At 42.3% G+C, this 23400-nt stretch overlaps 1 protein-coding gene across 2 annotated transcripts in view; it reads right to left on the reverse strand.

The window, feature by feature from the left end:
• Positions 1-6153: 6153 nt before the first annotated feature.
• SPTLC1 (serine palmitoyltransferase long chain base subunit 1) overlaps positions 6154-23400 on the reverse strand; it is a 53029-nt gene continuing 35782 nt past the window's right edge. The window contains exons 9-15 of one of the 2 annotated variants that reach the window (XM_011224800.3): positions 19216-19323; positions 17235-17330; positions 16776-16872; positions 15656-15710; positions 12111-12228; positions 9171-9244; positions 6154-7544 (exon numbers count right to left, since the gene is read on the reverse strand). In XM_011224800.3, coding sequence (XP_011223102.1) covers positions 7319-7544; positions 9171-9244; positions 12111-12228; positions 15656-15710; positions 16776-16872; positions 17235-17330; positions 19216-19323 — 774 coding nt within the window. In that variant the 3' untranslated portion in view covers positions 6154-7318. Of the gene's footprint in view, positions 7577-9170; positions 9245-12110; positions 12229-15655; positions 15711-16775; positions 16873-17234; positions 17331-19215; positions 19324-23400 lie in introns of both variants that reach the window. The other variant, XM_002919106.4, reaches the window with a different exon arrangement.

Below are 23400 nucleotides of genomic sequence, written 5' to 3' on the forward strand. Positions count from 1 at the left end.
CTTTTTTTTTTCTTTTTTTTTTTTTTAAAGATTTTATTTATTTATTCAACAGAGATAGAGACAGCCAGCGAGAGAGGGAACACAAGCAGGGGGAGTGGGAGAGGAAGAAGCAGGCTCATAGCAGGAGCCTGACGTGGGGCTCGATCCCATAACGCCGGGATCACGCCCTGAGCCGAAGGCAGATGCCTAACCGCTGTGCCACCCAGGGGCCCCTGTTCCATGTTTTTATTAAGGAGGGAGCTTGTGATGAGTACCGTGTTGTATGTTAAGTGCTGAACCACTAAATTCTACGCCTGAAATTAGTATTACACTGTATGTTAACTAACTGGAATTTAAATAAAAACAAGGGGGGAAAAGGAAAAGAAAAAACTGATGGTCTTTCTCTATGCCAGCAATAACTGTACTGAATATAATAAAAGACACAAATTATGATGATAAAGTATAAAATAACTAGAAATTATCCAAGAATCCAAAATCCTTCTATGGGGAAACAAAAACTCTAATACAGGAGATTGAAGATCTGAATAAATACAAAGATATCCTATGCTCTTAGATAGGCACATTTAATATTATAAGATGTTGATTCTTCCTAATTTAATCTATGAGTGAAATGCAGTATCAAGATTCCAACTATTTTCAAAGGAACTCAACAAAATTATTTAAAAATACATACAAAGACATCAAAATCTATGACTATTAAAGTGAATTTTAGAGAAAACAAAGGGTGGGTGTGTCCTGCCAGATACTGAGACATGCTACAGGGCCATATTTTATTTTATTTTTCATTTTTTAAAGATTTTATTTATTTGAGAGAGAGAGTGAGAGAGTATGGGTGGAGGTGGGCAGGGGGAGAAGCAGACTTCCTGCTGAGCAAGGAGCGGGACATGGGACTCGATCCCTGGACCCTGAGATCATGACCTGAGCTGAAGTCAGACGCTTAACCAACTGAGCCACCCAGGCACCTAAGGGCCGTATTTTAATAAAGACATACTGAAATTGACACAAGAACAGATGAATAGACCACGGGAAAAGGACAATTTGGAGATGACCCACGTTTGTGTGAGACTTGGTATAAGATAAAGTATAAAAATAGGGGCGCCTGGGTGGCTCCATCATTAAGCGTCTGCCTTTAGCTCAGGGCATGATCCCAGCGTTCTGGGATCGAGCCCCGCATCAGGCTCCTCTGCTGGGAGCCTGCTTCTTCCTCTCCCACTCCCCCTGCTTGTGTTCCCTCTCTCGCTGGCTGTCTCTCTCTCTGTCAAATAAATAAAATCTTTAAAAAAGAAGAAAAGATAAAGTATAAAAATAAATTAATGGGGAAACAACAGACTGTTTATAGAGAATGACTTGGGAATACAGAATACAGAAGAAGAAAAATAAGATTGGGTCCCTACCTAACCTTGGACCCAGGGGCAGACTCTAGATAAAATCCTGAATGTGAAAAACGAGAGACTGGAAATCAACAGAGAGCAAAGAATGCTAAAATGGGCTCAAACAAAAGCATAAACTGTAAGGAAAAAAAAATCAATGGCTCTCATTACATCAAAATTTAGGCTTCTGCTCAGTGAGAGAGATACAGCTGGCAGATCTTAAACAACATGGCTGCATGAAACTATGTGAGTTATTGCCTAGCATAAACTGGGAGCTAATAGAAAAATAAACCGGGGGGGGGGTAACTCAAATAGAAAAATGGGGAAAGGAAATGTACAAAACATTTTCAAAACAGGAGATTCTAATTATGACTTTGGGTTGGTAAATGAGGAAATGGGGGCATAGAATTATTTAGACAAATGTTTTATTCTCCAGAAGGAACAAAAGGGAAATGCTTTAAGGGGCTGCCTCCTGATAGCGTGGCTGAGCATGGGAACTGCTGGGGTGGAAATCCTTCAACACAATTTGATTTTTTTTAACCATGTGCACGTTTTACTTCGCTGACATTTTTAAATTTAATTTTAAGTAGGCTCCGCGCCCAGCATGGAGCCCGGCGCAGGGCTTGAACTCATGACCCTGAGATCAGACCGGAGCAGAGATCAAGCGTTGGATGCTTAACCCACTGAGCCACCCAGGTGCCCTGACATTTTTCTATTTTAAAATAAAAGGAACTAACAAATAGTCCATGCACATCGTTCAAAAAGTAATCTCACTCAAGAGTCTCCCTGACTGAAAACGTTGCATAAGAATGAAAATTTAAAAATATTCCCCAAACGATGGCAACATATTCTTCTTCTCAGGATTATATATAATCAACAAACAGAAGCAGCACAATGAAAATGTGATCTTGCATAAAAAGCTATGTAATTTGGTGTTTTTTTTTCACTTAGCAGAATGTTTTTATTTTTGAGATTCATCTATATTTTAACACATTAGAAGTAATTTCTTTTTAATGGCTGAATTGTATTCCACTGTATAGACATACCACCTTTTGTTTGCTCGTTCATCAGTTGGCAGACATTTGGATGGGCTCCAGTTTGGGTCTACTACGAATAACAGTGCTATGAACATTCACGTGCAGGTGTTTGTGCAAGCATGTTTTCATTTCTCTTGGGAGCAGAACTGCTGGCTCATATGGGAACGTTATGTTAACTTCTTAAAATACTGCTAAACTGTTTTTCCAAAGTAGTTGCACCATTTTACATTTTCACCAGCACAGTGTGAGGTTTTCATTTTTTCTCTATCTTGCCAATGGCTGGTATGCTCTTTTTTATTATACTCATTCTAGTGGGTGTGGTATCTAGTGGTATCTTGGTAGTTTCGTTTTGCATCTTTCTAATGATTAATGATGTTGATTAGGTTTTCATGAGCTTTTTAGATACTAAACCGCTCTTGGTGAAATGTTTTCCACCATTTTAAAATCAGGATTTTTGATTTCTTATAATTTCTTTATATACATAAATACACTCCTTGATTATGTATGATTTGCAAATTATTTTCTCACAGTCGTGGCTTATCTTCATTTCCTTCATTCTGTCCATTTGAGAGCAAATTTAAAACATTTTAAAACTTTTTTTTTTTGAGAGAGCAAGAGAGAGAGCAGGGTGGGGGGTAGAGAGGGAGAGGGAGAGAGAAGGGAGAATTTTAAGTAGGCTCTATGCCCAGCACAGGGTTTGATCTCACAACCCTGAGATCATAGCCTGAGCCAAAATCAAGAGTCCAATGCTTAACCAACTGAGCCACCTGGGCACCCCGGGAAATTTAAAAAATTTTAATGAAGATTATCGATGGTTTTTTCGACCCATGCTTTTGGTGTTCTACATAAGAAATCTTTGCCTAACCAATGATTTAAAAGGTTTTCTCCCATGCTTTCTCCTAGAAGTTTTATAGTGTAGCCTGATACTTAGGCTTCTGGTCCATTATAAGTCGATTTTTGTATATAGTGTGAGATAAGGGTCTACTTTATTTTTAAAGAATTTGAGAGAGCAAGCAGGGAGAGAGAGCGGACACGAGAGGCGGGAGGGGCAGAGGGAGAGGCCGACTCCCTGCTGAGATCCCAGACTCTCCTGGGATCATGACCCGAGCCGAAGGCAGACGCTCTACTGACTTAGGCACCCAGGCGCCCCATGAGGGTCTACTCCACATCAGGGTGTCATCAAGGCAACACTCCGTCTGATGGCTTTGAGGGGGGACTCTGTTCCTTGCCCCTTCCGGCTTCTGGTGGTTGTTGGTGTTCCTCTGTTTGTGGCCACTCACTGCAGGCTTTGCCTGTCTTCATACAGCCTTGTCCTCTGGGGTGCTTTCCTCTGTGTGTCCAAGGGTCATCTCCTTTGGCCTCTATCTTAGAAGGACACGTGTGATGGCATTGAGGGTCTTCCTCATTTCTGATACAGGCATTTAAAGCTACAAATTTCCTTCTAACCGCTGCTCTGTGTCACATAAATTTTGTTGTATTTAATCAGTTCAGAAGATTTAAGAAGCTTCCCTTGTGATTCTTCTTTGATCCATCAGTTATTTAGATACTTGGGGTTTTTCCAGTTTTGAGGCTCTCTGACTTAATTGTGTTGTGAACAGGGAACATATACTTTATGATTTCAGCCTTTGTAAATTTATTGAGATTTGTTTTACAGCCCAGCATGTGGTTTATCCTGAAAGCTTTCATGTGCAGTTGCAAAGACTATGTGTCCTGGAGCTTCTGAGTAGAATGCTCTACAAACGGAGGTAGGTTTCCTCAAGTTGGTTGATACTGCTGTCCAGGCCTTCTTTATATACTAATTTTTTTGCTGGTTGTTCTATCGGTTATGTAGGGTGGGCTTTTTCAAATCTCCGAATATTACTGTTAAATTATCTAGTCTTTCAATTATGCCAGTTTTTGCTTTATGTATTTTAGGACTCTGTTTTTAGGAGCATATATACCTGTTATATATTCACTATGCATTGACACTTCTATCATTCCAAAATGTCTGTATTTGTAGTAGTATTTCTTGTTTTAAAAACCCATTATTTTTCTAATACTGATACCGGTGACTCCAATTCTCTTAGGTTCTTGATTGCATGGCATATTTTTCATCTCCTTACTTTCTACTTATTTCTGGCTTTGAATGTGAAGTATATCTCAGCATAGTTAAAATTTTTTAAAAAAATTTAGTCTGCCAACCCCAGCCTTTTGAATGAAATGTTTTGTCCATTGACGTTCTAATGCAATTATCTATATGGTTGGTGGGGTTTTGCTATTTGTTTCGTATTGATTTTTGTACCTCTGTTCTTCCTTTTACTGCTTTCTTTTGTGTTCAATATGTTTCCGTTTACTACTTTAATTCTAACTTCCCAGTTATTTCTTGATCAGATGGGGCTGTCCCCTAACAGATTCCTCAGGAAGCCTTATGAACACAGAGCTGAGCTCTAACTTTAAATTGTTTTTCTATCAACTTCTTACTTGAAAGACTGTTCTTCTGGTTATTTGATTCACATTTCTTTTCCCCTCAAATCTCTTGATAATGTTGCTCCACTCGTTTTGCTTTGTATGTTGCTTCTCATAGGTGACTTGTTTTATGTGTGTTCCACCATCATTAAACTTTCTAGCCCATTTTCCTCTTTACAAGGCACTAGGTAGGAAAATGAAGTTTAGGTGCTCTCTACAGAATAATCCATACCAAGGGTGTGAGTTATGGATGATTTTATTTGATGTCCTCATAAGGACAGTGTTTTGGGAAGACAGAGATAACTGAGATGTAGGTGGCCATCACTGTCCTCACACATTCTGTCTTCCGGAATTCTACGGTTTTACATCCACAAGGAAAGAGGGCATCAGGCCTGCACATCCGATGATTACTGTCTTATTTCATGGATTTAAAGATGCATCTGTTCCACACATGTAATATTTCTGTTATGACTGGCATATTACATTCCAGTGGTACATAAAACAAATGCATATTGTCCCGTTTGTGGAGTTCTACCTTTGAAATACTGCTCTCTTTTCTGTCCCAACTTGTTCAGAGCCCCACATTTCCTGAGTTGGAACCTAGCTGTAGACAAAAGAAAGGGAGCAGTTATTTGGCTCTTCTCACGACTGGGCAACTGTGCCGAATGAAAATGGTCCCCAAAAGGCTTCTGCACTGCTTGCCCCAGCTGGGTCACCAACAGAGCCCTCCAGAACCTTCTCACTGTTTCTCAGAGAAATGTGTGCCCTGCTTCAGATTGGAGTTTTCTCTCAGCATTCCACCTCAGTTTTATACAACTTTATTGCTCCTAGCATATATTTTTTGTGGTGTATATAACTGGATGTTGGTCACTGTGCAGTTTTAATAGAAAGACTTCAGTTTTGTTTTTTTTGTTCAAAATGCTGATGTTCCCAGGGGCTGAGGTTCAACACCGTGTGTTGTTTCCACCACCTTTCCAGGAGCTTCTATCATTTTAAAAACGTAGCAATGAATATGTAGATGTTGATATGCTGACTCAGAAAATACGATAAAAATAGCTGAAAAGTTGCTGTCACTATCTGCTAATGCAAAGAACCGTTCAGGCATCCGTGCTGTCGTAGTGGCCCCGGCTCACACCAGTAGGAAGCTAGACAGCTCCAAACACTATATACTGAAGAAAGGCACTAAGAGATTTAATTACTATTTTCTAAACGCAGACACCGAGAATACCACCCTACACATGCAGAAAAGTTAAAATCAAGAGACTATCCTATTGAATATATTACACATGGGAAGAGAAGGATTATCAGGAATGTAGGTTTATTTCATCAAAAAATAAAGCAAAAAGATTCATCCCCCAAACAGAGTACTGTATCCTTTAAAGCAGCAGCAATCACAAGGCACATACGTATGAAATACCTCAAGCAAAATAGAAACTAAACATTAAAAAATGTGTTATTTAAAAAGATGCTGAATATCATTTGTTAATATGAACATAGACTATAAAAATGGCATTCTTATACATTTTTAAAAACAATTTTATTCCTTTACCTCTACTAAGAGAAGAAACAATGGTGTAATATGTACACACTACCCTATGTGACCCTGCACAAACATTTACACAAACGAACCTGGTCTGCTAAAGAAAAAACAGATAGCTAAAGTACAGCTTAAAAACTTTATTTTTAGTGCGTTCACATTTTCAGATATTTGAAATTCATAAGCTAAAAGGAAAAGTAATTTTCCTTAGCTTAGAAAAAAACTGTAGTTATATGTCCCTAGGCAAACCCACTTCACAAAAAAGGAATACATTCAAGATAGTCTAAAATATCAAGGGCATGATTTCTATTCTAGGAACATCGCAGTAACCCTCCTCCTAAAACAGATTAGAAGTCAACACATAATAAATGCGAAGGTCAATTATATTAAAATAAAGTAGTATTTGATTTAAATTATCGATCACTTAGGAAATACAATGACTACTCATTCTCTGGTCAGGGATGTTAAAATTAGCTATTAGAAATGGTGTAACACCAATATTTAATATATATAAAAATGCTAGGATTCAAATATATTACAATGAAAAGTTTATCATAATCGCACAGAAAGTGTTTCCTTACATATTAGCCACCACTGAGCTGCACAGGACGAAGGCTGAGAAAGATGCGGTTGAATCAGACCCCCAAGAATAGGTTCTGAGTCCTAGACGATGAAGTGTCCTTCCAAGCTCTCATGCTGCACAGACGTTATTCTAGAACAGTTAAGGGGTGCTTGTACGCTCTTTACTACCAGAGGGAGAGAAGATAAACTGAAGCTCCATTTTTAAACAACAAAAAAAGAATATAAAATACTAGTATAATAAAACATTTAAATAGTACTAAATAGCACAATTTAAATACCAGTTATACGCTGTCATTAGTTTTCTTCTTAAAAAAATCAGTTCCTGGGCTTTTAGATGTGTTTTCTTTTTAAAAATAACCAGCATCCTCCTCGTGGTTGGGCGCCGTCCACACCCATGCCGCCCGGTGGCCACCCTCCAGGTACACACAGGCTTCTCCCAGGTCACAAGGCAGTGACCAGAGGCCTGTGCGTGTGCCGCGTGGCAGCCGCCCGTCAGGCCCTAGGACCCGGCCTACAGCAGCACAGCCTGGGCCACCTCCTTGATCGTGTGCGCGGCTCTCTCCAGTTCTTCGTCTGTTTGTTCCACTGTGACCACAACCCTAATGCTGAGAAATAACGACACAGAAAATCGTCAAAGGAGAGTCTGTGGCACCTGTTCTTGTAAGTCAAGTTCTACTGGAACACGGCCCCACCCATTCGTGGTCCTACTGTTTACAGCCACTTCCTCACTACGCAGCGGAGTTGAACAGTCGTGGCAGGGGCTCTCCGTACCACAAGCCTGGACACAGACCGGCCAGTTACAGACGTCTGTCCCTCCTGGCCTCACTGGTGGTGCACCTAGTCAGGGAACCTCGTGGCGGGGCTCTGCCTGGGGGTTGCCGGGAACCCTGCCCTTTACCTCGTCTACTGCAGCATGCAGCATCAGGCCCAAGTCTGGAATTCAACATTTCTCAGATCAATGAGTGCCTGCACGCCCACCCTCACTCACAATTCAGTAAGTCATGTGGAAGCTCTGTAACACTTTGAGGAAAGGCAGAAATTTTTAGGTTTTCAGGAAAATGAAGACCAAAACTATCAGTCTGACAGGGCAGTTCAACCTCCTCTCCCCCACTTCCCTCTGCAAACATCTCTATCATCCACTGGACACTTTGACTGAGCCGTACTGTGCTGGGCAGGGAGCCCCGAGGGCCCAGAGCAAGTGCAGCTCGTTCTCCCGAAACACAGGATCACAGCTTCGCCTGGGTGTAATCAGTCATGAGAGGGCAGGATCTTTAGGGCACGTCCGAGCTGCTGCCAGTGGTCTTCCAGAATCCCAGTCTGGCCCTGTGTGTCTGCAGTGCTCGGGACTCGAGAGTCGCCCCCGACCCCCTGGGCCTTCCCCGTTCTCCAGGGCCCCCTCGCGTGTCCCTCTCACGCCTGTGCTCTAGCTCCCCAGATGCACCCAAGGGTCTCCACACCACTGCACACCTGCTAGAAGGTGGTACCGACAAGTCTGTCTGACGTACTTGACCCTTTGGGCTTGGTTTGAACATTACCTCCTCTCGGAAGCCTGAGTCCCTTCCAGGCCAGAATGAACCATGCCCTCCTCCTCTGACCTCACCGACCTCGTGCTGACCCTGAGCGCTTCGTGCTCTGGGCGTCGACCTCCTTCGGCTATACTTGAAGTGCTGATGAATGACCACCAATCTTAAATCTAGACTCCAAGGGCTCTCCTCCCACGCACAGCTTCTTGAACCTCTCTAGATCTTCCCCACTGTTGCTTTCCTTTCCCCGGGTGCTTTATATATGTTTGCCAGATGAGTACCACGCGGCGCCCCAGCCAGCAGTGGGGTCAATGCCTCCATCCGGATGTGCCCCTCCCACAGGACGGAACTCACGGCGCACATGGCCGGCACAGCACGTGCAGCTTAGGGTCATGGCAGACTGCTGCGGCTCAGAACTTCAGCTGTCCCAGATCAGCCCTGGGGCCTCAGACACTTCTCTGAGTTAAATGGAGGGTACAGTGAGTCCTGGGGGGGCTTTCCAGTTAAAAATTTAGAACGGCTAGTTTAAGAACAGGAAACATGACGTACTATACTTTAGTACACATTCTTCCTCATCCTGTGACAGTCTTTCCAACGTTTTCAGAACAAAATACATTTTATACAGAGTTCTGGAAGTAGGAAAAACAAGTCAGGTCACATTTTAACATCCACCAACCTTGGAGGAGGGAGGCACTTCTCTTCCTTCTCCAGGTAGCGTGCCTGGGTTAATGCGATGCTTCTGTCCATGCACTGTATGAAGAAGAGGGACACGTTGGCAAGCTGGGCCGCGGACACTGTGCTCATTACAACAGGAAGGTACTCTGAAATGCTATCCCTAACCACAGCGTTAATTCATTTTTCCAGTTACATCTGCGAGAAGGCAAAACGGCAATACCAGGACACCGTCCAGAGCAGCCCCAAGCGGCACGACGGTCCTGCTGCAGCGCCCTCCACTCAGGACCGCCCAGAGCACCACCGCGAGCTGTGTAGCTGTCCAGCATTGCGAGACAGGGCTCGTGCCACTGCAAGACCCAACTTTTAATTTTACTCAATTTAAATAGCCACCGTTAGCTAGGAGTTTCCATTTTAAACAAAGCAGAAGTAGGACATGTGGAAATAGTACCAGCAAAGCCCTGGAAACTAACCAAAAGTTGGACTTAATAGTAACACCAGGCGAACGGTTTGAGAGACAAACTGTTCACACTTCAGATATTAGCAATTCCTCTGATTTCCACGGGCTACCTTCGAGCTGGTGCTACCAGGCTAGAAGAGTCTGGGTCCGTTTTTTGCATAGCTTTTCCATACCTTAACCACTGTCAATATTTTTTAAAAATTCAAACATTCTCTATCAAAATAAAGAAAGTATAAAAATCAGACTGAAGTCATGGCTTATCAGGGTTTTTTTCAGGTTGATGAAAATGCTTTGGAATGAGGTGGGTGTACAACCTTGTGAGTGTACTCAAAACCACTCAACTGTATTAGTTTAAACAGGTGAAATTTTTGGGTCTCTGAATTACATTTAAAAAAGCATCAGTCAGAGCAAGGGGACGCATACAGAAAGGGACAAGCATCCCCAGGGCCGGTCAGTGAGGGTGTCTGGCTGAGGATGGGCCACGCCGTCCGCCGCCAGGCTGGCTTCCCGCTGCCAAACCCCCTTCGGCAAACACCAGCAGGGAACACGGCAGACTCCTACTGATGCTACATCTGGAGCGTACGCTTCCCGAAAACATCTGGACTGGCTCTGTTCCTAGCCCTGGCTAGCTAAGAAACATTATAAACCATCGCTCAGTTTGTAAAAACAGTGTCTTGTCAAGCAATTCAACAAGAACTTGGCAAGAGCTCTGCGTTCTGCAAAGCTCACGCGAGAGTCTGCACCACAGCCACCTCCTCTCCCCAACACGGACCAGACAGTGAAGCACAGCTCAAGAGGACGACGCAAAGACACTGCAGGACCTCTCTTTGTTACGCAAATGCAGTTTGCAGACTGTATTTTGTCCCCCGAACCCCAGGCCCTGCTCTCTGATTCAGCTCTCAGGAGGACTGCATGGAGACAGCCGGCCTCGGGCTGGGGCCTCAGATGGAGACGCATCGGTGAGCTGTGCAGACTCTCACTTTCTCTTCCATTCCAAGGACAAGTCACACAAGTGTGGCCTGCGTATTCCGATGCTTCTATCGCCTGCCCTCTTCAGTGTCTCTGGCACAAACAGAAGGAAGACCCCACTGCTAAGGTCTCTTGAGGAAGAACCGAGGGGGCTCTCATGTGGAATGAGCGCCCTGGCAGCAGGGATGGCGCACGTCCCACGGCATGGAGCAGGTGCAGAGAGCTGTCCCGAGGGGGCCGGAAGAGACTGCGGGGATGGGGCTCGAGGCTCTGGGAGGCTGCTCTGTAGCGGTCCATGTCGGGCACCCACCAGGCAATCTGCTTAGCGCGTAAGCTCAGCTGTCACACAAAGCCAGTGTGATGGCTCTTTCACTGCTGTGTCCATTTAGCTTGCATTTAATTAATAAACTATCTGGTGCCACATCTGTGTAAGAACCCTAACCACAAGGATGATGTACTTCCTTTTACATCTGCGTTTACTCACTGACATTACAGTAAAAGTGCCGAGGCGGTAAAGATTGCCTCTGGGATGTTTCTTCCCGTGAGAGGGAGTCTGGCTTTCTTCATGCTTGCAGAGCTGTACCCAAGGGGACACCTGTGGCACCTCTGCACTCAGAAGGCGAGAATCACTGCAGCCTGACTGCTCATAATCTCACACATTTCTGTAGTTAGGAATCTCAGATTCTGTGTTTGGTTTTGTTTTATAAGATGACTGACTCCAGAAGGCCACAAACTGCAGGAAGCTCTCCGCTATCCGTCCTTCCAGGTGAAGTGGTTCACGCTGTAGGACGAAGGACAGCTAAAGCAAGCTGGGAAGCAGAGGCTGGCATCACCCCTGGTCTCCATCCTGAGCAGCTATGCGACCAGGGAGAGAGGCCCGACCCCCTGGCCATGGCCGGGCAAAGGCACACAATAGAGGACAGCCATCACCCTGACACCCGGTGGCAGGCCTCGAAGCAGGAGTCCCTGGAAGGAACCGTCAGAATGAGCAGCACAGGGAGGCAGAACGAAGCCTGCGCTCATTCTCAAACGCATGCTAGCTGTACTGAAGAATCAAGTAAAGGCAGAGCCACTGTGAGGGGCAAGGAGGAGCTGCACGGAGGCAAGCGAGCGGAGCAGGGCTCCAGGAAACACAGCTCTACTGAGCACAGAAGGGCAAGTGGTCTTCCCCAGAAAGGCATTTCTCAGCTAATAACTAAGTTACAATTAGTAGTAAAATCATTTCCAGGAGAGAAAGATATTTAAATCAACCTCCAAATTAGGCCTGGTAAAGGAGTGAGTGGTCTTTCTTCCTTCCTGTTTACAAGAATACTTTGACCTGTCTCTGGGCTGTGTTGGGGGTTCAGCCCAGACAGCTGTCCAGTGCTCTGTGGGATCGTGACTCATAATGCCACCCCACCCACATGTATGAAAGCCTGGCTTTGGACGTGCTAAGCAAATGGGTTTTCTGGAAGGCCAATCATTATAGAGATTTAAACACTGCGTGGGTTCAGGGTAGAACAACTACATACTTACATGCTTTACAATCTCTTGAAGGAGTTGAACGTCTTTGTCTCGAGACCCAGTGCTGTCTGTTAGTTGTAGGTGGAATGCTGGAGAAAGTGACTCCCCCACAACTTTTAACCCAGAAATGCTGAAAGGAAACACACACGCAAGCATTAAGTCCCTTCCGGGCGCAAGGATATCCCACATCTAAGTAACTGTACAAAGTCTGCATTAATGAATGGAACAGAAGCTTGTGGCTTTTCCAGGAGCATCAGGTGGTGGCTCCACTCCCAAGAGAGACAGCTGCAATCCATGCTCTGGGCAGGGCTCTCTAGTCTAGGATCTGCCGGCAGAGCCACTCTGGAGTGTGGCTGGGAAGGCGGTTCCCTGTCCTGGCGGACACCTCTGACTCGCACCTGTGGCTCACACTTGCAGGCCCATCCCTCCTCCCGGGCCTGCAGGCCCCCTCCTCATCTGCCCCTCTCCCAGTGTCCTGCAGCTGGCCAGTAAGCCAGACCCCAGCCTGAGGACCACCTCCTGGGGCCTCCCTCCCAAATCACTCCTCTAGGGAAGCATCTACACCACTGTTTCCTATTACTGTTTCCTTCATGGCTACTTACTAATGATAATGTTCCCTTGTTCGTTATCTCAGTCTTTAGTTATTTCTTGTCTTTCATAAATTTATAGGGATGAATTCTGATATTAATAACACTGCATTTTGACCATAAGAAGTATGTTTAGATTGTATAGTTCCCCTCTTATTTGCATGTTTTCTGTTAAGTTTTACTTGAATCATGACTATTCTCTTCTTTCTTAGGATTTAACAGCACAGACATCTGCAGCTTCTCAGGGAGGGAAAGAGATTTCTTTAGGGGTGAAATTCTGTATTTTCAAATGATTATTACAGATGTCAAAAGAACTGCAGGTCAGGTTCATTTAAAGTTCATTTTTATCCGACACTAATAATAGTTTGATTTTTGACTCATCTCCTAGACTACAAACGGTGACACATGGCTATTTGAAATTGAGCTAACCATTTTTTAATTTTTTAAAATTAAAAAAAAAAGCTTATATTTATTTATTTGAGAGACAGAGAGCGCATGAACGCACATGAGCAGGGGGAGTAGCAGGCAGAGGGAGAAGCAGACTCCCTGATGAGCAAGGAGCCCGATGTGGGGCTCAATCCCAGGACCCCAGGATCATGATGTGAGCTAAAGGCAGACCCTTAACCATCTGAGCCATCCAGGTGCCCCTGAGCTAATCATTTTAGACTGCCTCCATTTAGCTAGCTTCACTTAGAAAGATTTGCTTTTCCCTTAGAATGAAATTAGCACAAAAAGCAATTCACAGCACATTTGATTCCTTAAACACATTTAGGACTCACGGAGCTTTACTGAATGACTACTGTGTGTCAAGCACCACGCGAGGTGCCAGATGCCAACTTCACCCGCCTTTCAAACCACTAATGAGCGCTATAATTTGTGTCTCTTTCCTAAAATGTAATGCATCCTACTAGGACCTCTCAATAAACCAGGCTGCAGAACAGTGCAGAAAAAAGACACTGTAATCAAATAGGGATTTACTCCAGAAGGCAAGCATGGTTTAACACCAGAATAATTAAAACAATGTAATTCAGCATAAGACAAATCTATGATTTTTTTTAAAAAGCCTCCAAATCTAGGAATAATTTAATAAATACCACTTACAAGAAACCTTATAGTATGATATTTCACACTTAATGAAGAAATGCTTTTATATTGTGAAGGACAGATATATCACTGCTGTGACAAACGCGTGTCAGGGACCTGCACCAATGCAGTAAGGGAAGAAAAAGAACTAAGATGTCTAAGAATCTGGAAGGAAGAGAGAACCATTATTCAGATAACGAACTTTTATATACATCATCCTAAACAGAATGAAACAAACCACTAGAAGGAGTTTGGAAAGACTGCTGGATATCAGGTCATGAGGACAAAGTGCAAACTCCAGCTACACGGAGAGGCAGCAACTGGCTAGCAGCTGGAGGAGAAGGCGGGGTCTTCAAGGGAAAACGGCAGTGAAGAGACAAAAGGGTGAGATGTACTCAGTGCTAATCAAATGACTCTGGAAAGGATGACAGAAGAGAGGGGACAGAAAAAGGTACTGGGCGCTTGAGGGGGCAGAGCTATGATGGCAGGAGGCAATTTCTTTTTCTTTTTTTTTTTTAAAGATTTTATTTATTTGACAGAGATAGACAGCCAGCGAGAGAGGGAACACAAGCAGGGGGAGTGGGAGGAAGAAGCAGGCTCACAGCAGAGGAGCCTGATGTGGGGCTCAATCCCAGAACGCCGGGATCACGCCCTGAGCCGAAGGCAGGCGCATAACGACTGAGCCACCGAGGCGCCCCAGGAGGCAATTTCTTCAGCTGTAACTCAAGGGAAGACTGGTTTGGATGCCTGCGTGTATAGTGATTTGTGAGGGAAGATGCGGGAGACCGAGTGACAGCAATGAAGCCAGGCTGTCTGCTGACATGGGTGGAGTACGGACAGGGGGCTGGGGACCTGGGAGGGGAGAAACGTGGGAAAGAGTGGGGACGGTGGAGGGATGGGCTTACAAGACGGACATAGTAACAGCCCCAGACAGAATGAAGGGCACCTGAGGCTGGTGCTCCTGAATTTACAGTGACCCCAACATGCTGTGCTGTGCTGGCGTATTAATATTTTATAAACCAAAGTAACTGGAACCAATACAAATAACATCTCCTAACCATAAATCATGCAAGAACTTTTGTCACTATCATGGAGACACACCCAGAACTTTAATTATTTCTGCCCCTACTTTATCTGGAACAGCTGTGATCTCATTTACTCACTGTCCTTGTCCTTTAGAGAAGCTTCGAGGTTCCACATCTGTCAATAGGCAGGACTTTCATGATTGAAAAGACATGTTTCCACCTTAGGAAAGGCAAAAGGAAATACCTCGGGCAACATGAGACCATTTTCTGTAAAACCAGGAATCTGCCTGAAGGTGTCACCAACTTGAATTTTTTCTCCATTCCAGAGGAATCTTAAAGAGCTACTCTTGTGTAGTCAAGAGAAACACAAGTAAAAACCTGTAAGGTTCATTTCAATTTCACCTGTCTTTCTTTTAGTAAATTAAAATAAAACTTAGAAATTTTCTAAAAAATATGGCCAGGATGAACCCACTGTCACCTAATTCCATAGCATATAATGGTATCATTTTATCTGTACAGATGTGGAGAGATTCTCCCATGTTTACCCGAGCTATTTCTGGTGGTAGCATGTCTGGTGGTTATTTTCATCTTTGTACTTGTATGCACTGCTATAGTATCAGTGAGCTTGTATCCTTTCTAGAAAAACAACGTCATGGTTCTTCAACCACAAAATGGATGTTCTGGCTTCAAGCCCACAGACAAATCTGACTGAACAGAGTTTCTCCTTCCTTGTTGTAATTCAGTCAAACTGATCCAAGCCTATTAAATATACTCAAAACCAAAGAGGTGACATGCAAAATTTTTCATTAATTGTTTAAATGTGGTATAGAGTTTAAGCTGGTTGAAAATACATAAAACTCACCCTTGTAAAGCTTTATGAATTCGCGCGCATTTTTCCTTCAACACTAAAAAAATACCTGTATGAAAAAAATGCACTTGTTAGTATATCTGGAAGATCTGATATTATTAAAATAAAAATATTTTTAAGATATTTAAAGTTCAAGTTCACCAATTTAAAATGTCACAAGCCCTCCTACAGACTACTAGCACACAGACAGAAATACTTCTGAAGGCCCAAGCCCCAGTTTAGCACACACGTCCTGGCAGCCCCTCACCCACTTTCTGCAGAATCTGGGATGAGGTTTTTCACAACAAAAAAATGGCTCTTGTTCTCATCGGATTCTACAAATAATCCGGCTAATAAAAGGGTACAAATATATTACTTATTGCTGGACCCTTAACAATTTGGTAAAAGACACTATAGGAATGTTTACTATCTTTTCCTTGATATTTTCACTTTATTCATGGAAAATTAGAAAACTAAAATATATAATCAAGAGGCAGGAGGGCCAGGCCTTCTGACAAGCAAGCATACGAATGTGCACCCAGAAACAGGCACATTTCCTGATTCTCTGAATTAAAACTATTAAGAATTTAGAAATTTTAAAAATTCTAAATTTAGAAATACCAGGTAAGACTTGCTTTTCATTTGTTTTAGGATTTGTGAGGAGTGGTATCACAGCCTAAAGGCACATTTGAAATTTAGTCAAATTGGCCCATTAAGGAAGCTTTAAGGGTTGGTAACTGGGTTTGGCTTTAGTACCAACTCATGAGTCAAAGGCTGAAGGAAAAAAAAAGGATAAGCTATAAATTATATGTACTGAGAATCAGTAGCACACTTCAGCTAACTTCTCCAGTGACAACTAGTCCAGAGGTGACTCCTCCTCCTGGCATTGCTGCCCATCCTGGCAGCCAGCCCCACTTTGGCTCTGGCTTGTCTCCTGGGTGGGAGAGAAGCTCTACACTGAATTCCTGAGGCAGGACGATGTCTTCACTGTCACCGTTCTATAAACCCCAGGTAACGTCATTCAGAGGCTCTGTGTGGGAAACACTTTCCCTCTAGCGAATTCCTTCAAAAGCACTCCAGCAGCCTGGCTGACGCCACCTTCGGTGCCTGGTATCCTGGGTTCAGAAGGTTATACCTGGATTTTCCTCCATGATGTTGAGAGCCTCGATCGCAGCAGCAGCCAACAGCGGGGGTAGCGAAGCTGAAAAGCAGTACCCCTGGCCAGAAAGTCGCTGAGAAGAAACGAACAAGTTAAAGACATAAACACACTTTTTTTTTTTTTTTTTGCTAAAAAATCTAAAGGCACCGGATCTGCACCAACTCCGAACGGTGTGTACCAACGGTAAGGTGCTAAGATCCACGCGTGTATACGAGTTATACGTGTAACACAAGACTTTTTTTTAAAAAGGGAGATCATTTCAAATGTAAATATTTTGAGTGATTCTACTAACAAATCAACTTTTAAATAAAAACTGTGGTAACCTAAGTCAGAATGAAACTCTGTGACTGGACGTTACATGCTGAGTAACTTCTTCGCATGACCAGTGGAACGACTAGTTTCAGTTTCTGCTTTTGGTTTTTAAAATGAACCCACCTGATGGTCAATCACAAAAGATCTGCCACAGCAGAAACCTCCGATAGAGGCGAGGGAATTCTCCATGTTGGCACTGATAAGATCAATATCATCAATCTGCCAAAGAAGTGGGACAGCAGTAGTCATTCCTCAATTTAAAGAAAAAATAAAGAACAACGTCAAGTCTGCAGACAAAATTTCAGCACCAATCATGTCAACGTTTCGGTTCAAACAAACTACCTACATGCAAATAACGGATAAACCATATAAAACTTATTGCTACAAGGACTGATGTTTCGAAGTGCACTGCTGAAAGGGTCTCACTTTACAAGTTTTGGCCATTTCGTCATGCACACACAATTTATTCATAATGGAAGAAGAGAGAGAAATTAGGAGAAGATGAAATCCAAACCTGCTTCGTACTGAAAATATTCAGAGGTACAAAATAAGACCATTTCCTTGCTTAAAGAGCGGTCCAACTGGCCTTCCCCCAGAAGGTACTTAAGATAAATACAAACAAACCTATCAGAGTTTTGAGCATTTTATCCCTACATTCAATTTACCTTTCAACTTTTCAAAATAAAATCAATTACCCTGTGCCCCGTGGGCTTCTGAGTCCCCCACCATCTTCTCAACTCAGTGACCCTCACCTTCCGCACCTGGCAGCCCGGCACACAGCAGCCATTCAAAATCACTCACTGATGGCTGTGATGACAACTGGCCCAAGCACATCTGGGCGTTTCTAAATGGTCCACAGACCCAAAAAAGAAATCTGTGCACTCTTCTTAAAAAAACCTTTTATTATGAAAAATTTCAGTCACATACAAAGGTAGAGAGAATAAAAAATTCTCATCACCAGATTCAGTAATTTTCACCTCGTGGACAATCATATCTTGTATAGCTCCCTGCTGCCCTCATTATTTCTTTGGAGCAAATGCCAGACTTCATACAGTTTCATCTACAAATATTTCAGTGTGCATTTCTAAAGGATACGGACTCTTTCAAAAACAATCACAAAACTATTACCACACCTAAAAAAATGAAAAATTTCTTAACATCAAATATTCAGTGTTCAAATACTTATCTCACGAAGCTTGCTTTCTGCAGTATTTGCTGGTCAGGATCCAAACAAGGTCCACATATTCTGCACTTTTCCTCAGTGCCTTTAATCACCAAATGTCAGTCTGTCTTTGAGGAATATGTGTCAATCTAATTTTGTGTGATATTCCTTCTGCTCTCCATTTTTCTCTGGACCATATCGGTAGTGGGATGTAGATAATCTAAGGTGATTTTCATGTTCTTTAGTTCAACTTTTTAACATTAGGTTGCAAACTTTTATGCACAGGATTTGCAGAAAAGTTCCCTTCAACTCAACCGGGTACACAGTGGTGGGTGAAGACAGGTCCTGCAGACAGGCTGACACTGTTCCTCCCTGAGGCTCCAGGGGCACAAACCATTAAGACTGGGGGCAGTTGGGGCTCATTTCCCATCAGCAATAGAACACATGACCAACTCACTCCCGTTGTCTGGAACCTTGAGGCTTTGCATAATCTGTGCCAGCACTGTTTCTGACACATTCTCTCTCTCTGTCTAAAGAAGTCAGGCTTATCTAACACCCCACACATGGAAATAACAGAGGATTCAAAATTCTAAGGACTAGAAAGAACATCTTTACACTGCCATCATAATACATTCGAAAGGACTACTTTAGGCAATTCTTACTGATTTTAAGAAAAACATGTTTCTAGAGAACAGACATTGAAAGCTAAGATCAAATGCTACCAAGTAAACGGACTGCAATTCTGTGAGTAGCCACTGTGAGTTTACAGGCTCCGTGGTCTGGCTGACCTGATTCTCTATGGGTTGAGTGAAGTGACAGACCCCAAAGCTGCATGACCTGCACGCTGATGAGGAACGCCGTCTTGTGCCCATGAAACGTGTCCAGCAGGATGGGACCGCATGTTTTCTGTACGAGGAAATGTCCTTGAGAAGGAGAACTTACACTGATTCCGAAATGTTCAGTGACTCCTCGACCATACTCCCCCAGGACTCCGAATGAAAGGCTTTCCTCCAGAAAGATTCTTGCTTTGTATTTGTATTTTAACTTAACCTAAGCGGTAAACAAAACACAACTTCAAAATACTGATTATTAGCACACTAGAGAATATTGGGAAGAACAAACCTAAACCTAAAATAAAAAGAAAAAAAAGCACATACAGCTGACCCTCAGCACTGGTGGGTCTGTACCTGTGCGTCCGCCCACTTGCTGAAGTTTCTCTGTAACCAACACACATGGCATAGAGAGGGCGGCAAAATCTCTGCACATCCCCAGCTGAGTCTGACTACTGCTTCCGCTCACACCGTAAACAAGTGTCCTTCTTCATCAGGGTTTCTTTATTGCCACATTTTTTTGCGTTTTGTGCTCTTTGCTGGCGATTTTGTTTAGGATGGCCCCGAGCACAGCGCTGAAGTGTGCTGTCCAGCGTTCTCAAGTGCCAGACGGCTACGATGTGTCTCACAGAGAAAACAGTTGTGTTAGATCAGCTGCATTTCAGGTGTAAGTTACAGTGCTGATGGCCCTGAGCTCAATGTGAATGAATCAACAATATGTTGATTTAACAATATGTTGATTAACAATATGTGTTAAACTGGGGCACCTGGGTGGCTCAGTCAGTTAAGCGGCTGCCTTCAGCTTGGGTCATGATCCCAGGGCCCTGGGATCGAGCCACACGTCTGGCTCCCTGCTCAGTGGGGAGTCTGCTTCTCCCTCTGCCTCTGTCCCTGCTTGTGATCTCTAATAAATACACAAAATCTTTAAAATATAATAATAATAAAAAAACCAACCCCCCCCAATCTGTGTGAAATAGTGTCTTTGAACAAAACCACATAAAACAAGGTTATGTACTGGGCAGCTGATGAAAATGCTGTGACCCGAGGCTTGCAGACAATGAACTACATTTGCCTGAGGAACCAGAGTTCAGTATCTGCAGCCTGTATATAGAACATAAGTATGTACGTGCACTTTCTAGAACATAACTACAGGTGGCACTTGAACAGCACAGGCTTGAACTACACAGGTCTGCTGAGATGTGGATTTTTTCAGTAAACACAGTCCAGCACTGTAAATGTATTTTCTCTTCTTATGATTTTCTTAACATCTTCTTTTCTCTAGCTTACTTTAAGGATACAGTTTAAGGAGACATATGACCTACCAAGTACGTGGTGATCAGCTGTTTATATGTTATGGAGAGGGCTTCTAGTCAACAGGAGACTACTGGTACTTAAGTTTTTGGGGAATCAAGAGTTACATGCACTTTCGACTGTGTGGAGGTCAGTGCCCCTAACGCCTGCATTTTTCAAGGGTCAACTGTACCATGATGACGAAAACAGGCTATACTTTAGATGCTCTGAATTTAACTCGATGTAGACAGCACACTGCAAATTTTTAAAGATGGAAATATTAAGATATTATGAATGAAGACATGAAATCTATCTGTTAAAACTCCTGAGGAAATGTATATCATTCTTCCCTCAGTGGCTGTGTTTTAATTTGAATTCATGGCATTTTTTTTTTAATTCAGAAAAAGCTTTCATTAATATGCTTTCAATTTGTTTTTCTCTTTGCTTTTGGTCTTAGAATAAAGTCTTTTCCCAACAAAGATTTAGATGCATATCTATCTTAGGTTCTTCTAATTATTTCATGTTACTTTTTTGTTTACACAGTGGGAAACCTATGCATGCTTGTATACAGCTTCCCCCCAATGTTTAACTAATTTACCCCTAAATGGTATGAACGTGATCAGTTTCACAAGTGAATTAAAGTACAGTGATTATCAACCACTAAATTTAGATAATTTTTATTAATAATGAATAAGCTAATTTGGGGAGAATTCTACCTTTTCAACACTGACTGTTTTCCACCTATTAATATGTATGAAACATATGAAATATTTTCTAAAAATCATGTTTTAGAAAATTTTTAACAATATTATGACAGTACTGGTACACAAATAGACAAATCAGCGAAACAAAACAGGAATCCCAAAGTCAAACCCTAATTTGCATCCCGTAATCTTTACATACTCAATGCTAACATATACTCGACCTGTTCCTACACTTTATATTTTGCTTCATGGCTTGGCTGTATTATCTACCCATCAGCCCTGCTTCACTAGTATAGTCCTAACTATGCATTTCCGCTATCTTTTGGCCCACTATCACCCCCATATGCTTCTATCAGTCTTTGACATGAAAATAAGAAGAGGAAAATGAATACATCTTTTTCAATGACATTTAAGATGTATTAAGATCCTCAAGAAACAGTGAAAAACTTTGAAAACAAGATAGGAAATCCTTATTCTGAATCCTTATTCAATTGATGGACTCAGTTTCAAGTTTCAGTGACTGAAATCAAGAGTGGTTCAACATAGGAAAAACAACTATATTAATAGGATGAAGGAAAACCACACCATCAACTCTTCAACTGATACAGAAAAAGCATTTGACAAAATCCAAACCTCTCATGGTATAAACAACTCAACATAGTAGGACGAGGGGGAACTTCCTCAACCTGATAAAGGGCATTTATGGAAAACACACAGGTAGTATCATACTCAATGTGGCAGCCTGAAAAGCTTTCCCCTCTTGCAACTCCGAGTCAACACTGTACGGGAGGTTCTAGCCAGAACAATCAGGTAAGAAGAAATAAAAGACATCCAAATTGGAAAGGAAGAAGTATAACTATCTCTATTCATAGATTACAGGAGTTTATATATAGAATATTCCATGATACAAGATCAAAACACAAAATCAGGGGTGTCTGGCTGGCTCAGTTGGTGGAGCATGCAACTGCTGACCTCCAGGTTGGGAGTCTGAGCCCCATGCTGGGTGTAGAGATTACTTTAAAAATAAAATCTTATAATAAAAATAAAATAAAACACCCTACAAATCAGTTGCATTTCCATAAACTAGCAGTTAACAACCCCTAAAACAAGTCCATTTAGAACTGCATCAAAAAGAATAAAATACTTAGGAATAAATTTAACAAAGAGATGTCAGACCTGTAGAGTGAAAAACCAGAAAACACTCCTGAAAAAAATGAAAGAAGATCTAAACAAATGGAAATATTTCTGTGTTCATGGACTCAGACTTAGCATCATTAAGATGGAACTACTTCCTAAAGCAATCCACAGACTCAACACAATCCTGATTCAATACAATCCCTACCCAAATTTCAACAGCATTTTTTTTTTTTTTACAGAAATGGAAAAGCTGATTCTAAACTAAAAATGGAATCTTCAGGGACCCCGAATAACCGAAACACTCTTAAAAAAGAACAAAGTTGGAGAAGTCATATGTCTTGATTTCAAAATTTACTATAAAGCTACAGTAATTGAGATGGTGCAATACTGGCATAATGCTAGACATACACATGGAACAGACTTGAGAGTCCTGAAATAGAGCCCATCTCTCTATGGTCAATGGACTAGGACCATTCAATGGAAAACAACAGTTTCTTCAACAAATGGTAAAGGGACAACTGGGAGCCACATGCAAAAAAATGAAAGTGGACACATTCCTCATAGCACATATAAAAATTAAGTCAAAATGGATCAGAGGGGGTGCCTGGGTGGCTCAGTCGGTTAGGTGTCTGCCTTCAGCTCAGGTCATGATCTCAAGGTCCTCGGATCGAGCCCCGCATCAGGCTCTCTGCTCAGTGGGGAGTCTCCCTCTCACTCTCCCTTTGTGCTCTCTCTCTCTCAAATAAATAAAATCTTTAAAAAAGCAAACAAAAACAAACAAAAAACCAAATGGATCATATACCTAAAACAAAGCTAAAACTATAAAACTCTTAGAAGAAAACACAGGGGTATATCTTCATGACTCTGGATTTGACAACAAATTTCTTAGCTATGACACCAAAAGCACAAGCAATGACAAAAAAACTAGATAAACTGGACTTCACCAAAATTAAAAACTTCAGTGCATCAAAGGACACTAATCAAAGAAATGACAAGGCAACCTACAGAATTGGAGAAAATATTTGCAAATCATGAATCTGGTGAGGGTCTAGTATCCAGAATATATAAAGAACTCTTATAACTTAACAAGAAAAAGACAAACAACCCAATTTAAAAATGGGCAAAGGACTTGTAAAGACATTTCTTCAAAGATATACAAATGACTT

The sequence above is a fragment of the Ailuropoda melanoleuca genome, chromosome 17 (assembly GCF_002007445.2).
Source record: "Ailuropoda melanoleuca isolate Jingjing chromosome 17, ASM200744v2, whole genome shotgun sequence".
Lineage (NCBI taxonomy): Eukaryota > Metazoa > Chordata > Mammalia > Carnivora > Ursidae > Ailuropoda > Ailuropoda melanoleuca.